Here is a 5,624-nt window from a genome sequence, read left to right as displayed (position 1 = left end):
ATGTATGATCATTATATGTTGTCATAGATGTTCGTGGTAGGCTTGAGTTGATGAAATCGGTGCAAGTTGTAAATCGATAAATTGGCCGTTTAAAGGCAAATTGGATGGTTCCACCCAACCTATTGGACTCCCGGAGGATATTAGTGACCATGGTAAACATTTCGGCAATTTTTATTTTCGGAGAAAAAAAGTAGAAAAAATTCCAAAATTGAAGGCTAATATCAATGCTTTTTGTGAAATTTTGGAGATTTCGAGGCCCGGTGTCGAAAAGCCTCGAAAATTTAAGGGATGCATCTCGGGGTCATAAAATGCTGTTTGGAATCATATATAATCATTATATGTTGTCATAAAGGTTCGTTGTACGTTTGAGTTAATGAAATCGATGCAAGTTGTAAACCGGTAAATTGGCCGTTTAAAGGAAAATTGGATGGTTCCATCCACCCAATGGGACTCCCAGAGGGTATTAGGGACCAGGATAAAAATTTCGGCAATTTTTATTTTCAGGAGAAAAAAAGACAAAAAATTCAAAAATTGAAGGATTTCGGCACTTTTTTGAGAAATTTTGGAGTCTTCGTAGCCCGGTGTCTTAAACTCTTGAAATTCTAGGGAATACATTTCGGAGTCATATAATGTTGTTTGGAACCATATATAATCTTTATTTTTTGTCATAAATGTTCGTGGTAGGCTTGAGTTTCTAAAATTGGTACAAATTGTAAACCGGTAAATTGGTCGTTCAAATGCAAATTGGATGGTTCCACCCACCCAATTAGACTCCCGAAGAATATTAGGGACCATGGTAAACATTTCGGAATCTTTTATTCTCGGGGCGAAAAAAGTCAAAAAAATTCCAAAATTGACGAATATTTACGCTTTTTGAGAAATTTCGAAGGTTTCGGGTCTCGAAGTATAGAAAAGTCTTGATATTTTAGGGTATACATCTCGGGGTCATATAATGTTGTTTGGAACCATATATGATCATTATATGTTGTCATAAATGTTCGTAGTAGGCTTGAGTTAATGAAATCCGTACAAGTTGTAAACCGGTAAATTGGTTGTTTAAAGGCAAATTAGATGGTTCCACTAACCCAATTGGACTTCTGGTGGGTATTAGGGACCATGATAAACATTTCAGCAATTTTTATTTCGGGGGGAAAAAAGTCAAAAAAATTCCAAAATTGAAGGCTAATATCCACGATATTTGAGAAATTTTGGAGGTTTTAGGGCCCGGTGTCGAAAAGTTTGAAATTCTAGGGGATACATCTCAGTGTCATATTATAAAGTTTGGAACCATATACGATCATTATTTGTTGTCATAAATGTTCGTGGTAGGGTTGAGCTAATGAAATCGGTGCAAGTTGTAAACCAGTAAATTGGTCGTTTAAAGGCAAATTGGGCAGTTCCACCCACCCAATGGGACTCCCGGACGTTATTAGGGACCATGGTAAACATTTCGGTAATTTTTTATTTCCGGGTGAAAAAAAGTCAAAAATTTCAAAATTAAAGGCTAATATATCCACACTTTTTGAAAATTTTTGGAGGTTTCGAGGCCCGGTGTCGAAAAGTTTTGAAATTCTGGGAATAATTCTCGGGGTCATATAATGTCGTTTGGAACCGTATATTATCATAATTTTTTGTCATAAATGTTCGTGGTAGGCTTGAGTTAATGAAATCGGTGCAAGTTGTAAACCGATAAATTGTTCGTTTAAAGGCAAATTGGATAGTTACACTTACCCAATTGGACGCCTAAAGGGTATTAAAGGCCATGGTAAACATTTCAGAAATTTTTATTTCTGGGCGAAAATTAGTTAAACAATTCCAAAATTGAAGGCTAATATCCACGTTTTTTGATAATTTTGGAGGTTTCGGGGCCCGGTGTCGAAAAGTCTTAAGATTTTAGGGGATACATCTCGGGGTCATATAATGCCGTTTGGAACCATATATGATCATTATATGTTGTCATAAATGTTCGTGGTAGGCTTGGTTAATGAAATCGGTGCAAGTTGTAAATCGATAAATTGGTCGTTAAAAGGCAAATTGGATGGTTCCACCCACCCAATTGGACTCTCGAAGGGTATTAGGGGCCATGGTAAGCATTTTGGCAATTTTTATTTCCGAGCAAAAAAAAAAGTCAAAAAATTCCAAAATTGAAGGCTTATATCCACTTTTTTGTGAAATTTTGGGGATTTCGAGGCCCGGTGTCGAAAAGTCTCGAAAATTTAAGGGATACATCTCGGGGTCATATAATCCCGTTTGGAATCATATATAATCATTATATGTTGTAATACATGTTTGTTGTAGGTTTGAGTTAATGAAATCGATGCAAGTTGTGGACTGGTTAATTGGTCATTTAAAGGAAAATATTTTATTTACTACCTCCGTTAACTTTTATTTGCAACTTTGGAATAATACCTCAAATTTGCAAATAAAAGTTAACGGAAGTAGTACTTAAATTTGTTGTTATTGTTCTATTATTTATGTTGTTAATTTTTTTTTTTTTGAAATAAGGCTGTATATCCTTTTTTTTCATCAATTATCTTTTTATTTGCTAAGAAAATATAAAAAAAAATTGACGGGAATTTTTTTAATGTAAAAATGACACGTGTAATTCTAGAATATTCCTGGTGATTACTTTAGTATATAGTATTGATGATTATTACTGTATTAAGTAGGCTTAATCAGTTCATTTTTTTTTAAAATAGCTTAATCAGTTCATAATAAACAGAATAATATGTTTCAAAAAAAATAAACATAATAATATTTTTTAAGATAAATAAATAAGATAAACCAATTAGAATGCAACACGTGGCATAAGAAATCGGTTACCATAAGTTGGTGACTTGTTGGGTCCATTTGAAGCAAATTCGAGTAAAAAATAATCGAAAGTTGAGATTATTTTAGGCGAATCGAATAAAGTTGGAATTATTTCTGTCAATTCATTAAAGTATTGCTACTTAATTTTTTTTATTTTATTATTTTTTTTAAAAAAAAAAAAAAGATATGTAATTAAAGTGTTGGTAGTTTCCACCCATATATAGTGCTAAATCTACTTGTAGGCCACTTCAAATGTCCATGAAAGAGTTTCACGACTATATTTTTATTATTAAGGTAAACGGAAAAATTAAGGAGATTAAAAAAATAAAATAAAAAGGTGAACGTTTATTATATGTGTGGCGGCTGACCACCAGATAGCTGCTTTCCTATAAAAGAACAAGGTAACTCTTACAACACTAATCGAGTAATTTAATGACCAAATAACTCCTATAATAATGACAAAGTAACCCTTGTTACAATGATCGAGTAATTTGTATAACACTCACGAGATAGCTCCCATAATAATTTGCCACACGATATGACCAATCAAATATAAACATTTATGCTAAGCAAATAGTTCAGTACTCCGTATTAATTTTTGATGTATTTCTCAAAAAAAAAATTAATTAAAAGAAATTTAAGTATTGCTGAATTCATCATATAATTAAAATAGAAAATATCACGGAGGACATTGATAAAGTATCACACAAAGTAAAATAATGGACTACATGGCTAATAAATTATCATAAGAGCTTTTATTTTCTACATATATAAATGTCTTCCCAAACTTTTGGCCCTTTATAACGATTACAATGCGAATCTAGATAGCTACATATAGCTCTTTAACTAGTACAAATTATGATGATACTCATAAAAATATTGTTGGAAGTTGTGGTTGTAATACAATCTCTTATCGATCCGAATTTACCCTCCATCTTTAGGACAATGAATGTAGCTTGAAATGATCAATTCCAATCTCATCAAGGGATTTGGAGAAGAAGTGTGTGAGGTTCTCCTCGGTTGAGAATTCACGATAAATAGGTGGATTTTCTTTTGATGTTAGCTCCTTGATTGGACCATATATCTTCTTAGATGAGAAAAAACCTTGGACAAAAAATGGAATGGAAATTCTTGGTCTAACACTGTTCACAATTGATCTGTGGTAGACACTCTTTAATAGGCCATTAGATACAATCTGTATACATTAAGTATTAGATCACTAGTAGTTTAGATTAAAAATTATTCACCCATGTATTCCAAAGTTAGAAATTATAGTAAAAATCAAGAAATTAAATAGTAATGATACCTGAAGAGCATCTCCAATGTTAACAATCAAAGCACCAATAATAGGTTTTACATTAACCCATTGGTTTTCATGAAGAACTTGAAGACCCCCAACTTGATCTTGTAAAAGTACTGTGAGGAATGTGATATCGGCATGTCCATTAGTTCCCAAGGTCAATTGTGGCTCTGGACAAGCCGGGTAGTAGTGGCAACCTAAGGACCATCCTTTGCTAATTTTGAGTTCTTCAAGATGCTTTGGTTTAAGTCCAAGACCCATCGATAACAACATAAGTATGTTGTTAACAAATTTAACCATATGGTCGACATACTCTAGTATCACATCCCTGCGAAAATAATTTGTATTTAATATACTTGATCGAGTGAAATTTAAATTACAAATAATTAATAACATGAACTAGTCCTATAATATACTTAATAAGAATTCAAAAGATTAAAAAATTAGTACACATATACACAAAGATAATAGAGGATGCATAAGGGTAACTACCTCAGTTACAGGTTATGTGCAACGATTTGACATAAAGCAGAGAGGAAAAATATCTAATCGTTGCACATAACCTGTAACGGAGGTAGTATATATATATAATCTGATTGATAATATAGCAATACAGAACTCACTTGCATATTGTAGGCAACTCTCGAGGATCAACTTCACCAGTTAGAGCATTGAAAGACAAAGTATCCCTCCAATTAGCAGCCTTTGATTTATACAAGTCATGGTTGGAAAGAAAATTGACCTTCTTTGATAAAATATCACGACTATAAATTTGCTTTTTAGCCTCGTCATCTTGTTCATGAAACATTCGAGCTCCTTCAATCATTTTTTCCAACAACTCTAAGGGAACTTCATGATTAATTACTTGAAAAAATCCCCATTTCTGAGATGCTGAAATGATTTCTTTTACAATCTTAGCAGTTTGATCATCACTCTCACCAAGATGAGCAAAATCTATGACGGGTACACCTAAATTTTCAGCGTTAGTACCCAAATCCCTAGAGCGATCCTCGAGTGGTCTAACAAATATGCTAGGAACTTTATCAATCCCTCCATCTACCACCCCCTTTACCCCGGTTTTTTCTTCATCAAACGCTTTGAGATCGTTAATTCGATCATAACTATGTTCCGTTTCATTCATGATACGTTGGTTGCTCATTGAATCTTACAAGGTTTTTTATGGAGGACAGTATGAAATGGATCGGAGTTTTTTTTTTTGGACTTACTAGGAGTTAGAGCGTGCATAGACGACTCTTAGTTATATGTATTAGCCAGTGAAACAAATTTATAGTCAAGTGTGATTATTTACTTATTTCGCTTTCCACTCACATTTGTAGAAATCAATGTGCGTTATATTAATAAAAAAAAATTAGATCAATCCTTGTGCTAATCTATATACATTAACGTTATTAGAGCACTCACAATGGTGGGGTGGCTCACAATTTTCTCTTCCCTACTTTTCCCTCTCCACATCATATTCCACTATCTTGAGTCACCCTCTTAAGTCACTCCC

General features: G+C 33.3%; 1 protein-coding gene across 1 annotated transcript; it reads right to left on the bottom strand.

Moving 5' to 3' along the window:
• Positions 1-3,506: 3,506 nt before the first annotated feature.
• LOC145630274 (1-aminocyclopropane-1-carboxylate oxidase homolog 3-like) lies at positions 3,507-5,341 on the bottom strand. The gene is made up of 3 exons (XM_081682528.1): positions 4,735-5,341; positions 4,118-4,439; positions 3,507-4,006 (listed from the first exon to the last, which is right to left on the bottom strand). The coding sequence occupies exons 1-3, from the start codon at positions 5,268-5,270 to the stop codon at positions 3,749-3,751; spliced, it is 1,116 nt and encodes a 371-aa protein (XP_081538654.1). The 5' UTR covers positions 5,271-5,341; the 3' UTR covers positions 3,507-3,748.
• Positions 5,342-5,624: the final 283 nt, after the last annotated feature.

Source organism: Chenopodium album, chromosome 5 (genome assembly GCF_948465745.1).
Source record: "Chenopodium album chromosome 5, dcCheAlbu1.1, whole genome shotgun sequence".
NCBI classification, from domain to species: Eukaryota; Viridiplantae; Streptophyta; class Magnoliopsida; order Caryophyllales; family Amaranthaceae; genus Chenopodium; species Chenopodium album.
The sequence above is the reverse complement of the archived record's forward strand: the minus strand, read 5'-3'. Positions and strand labels throughout refer to the sequence as shown.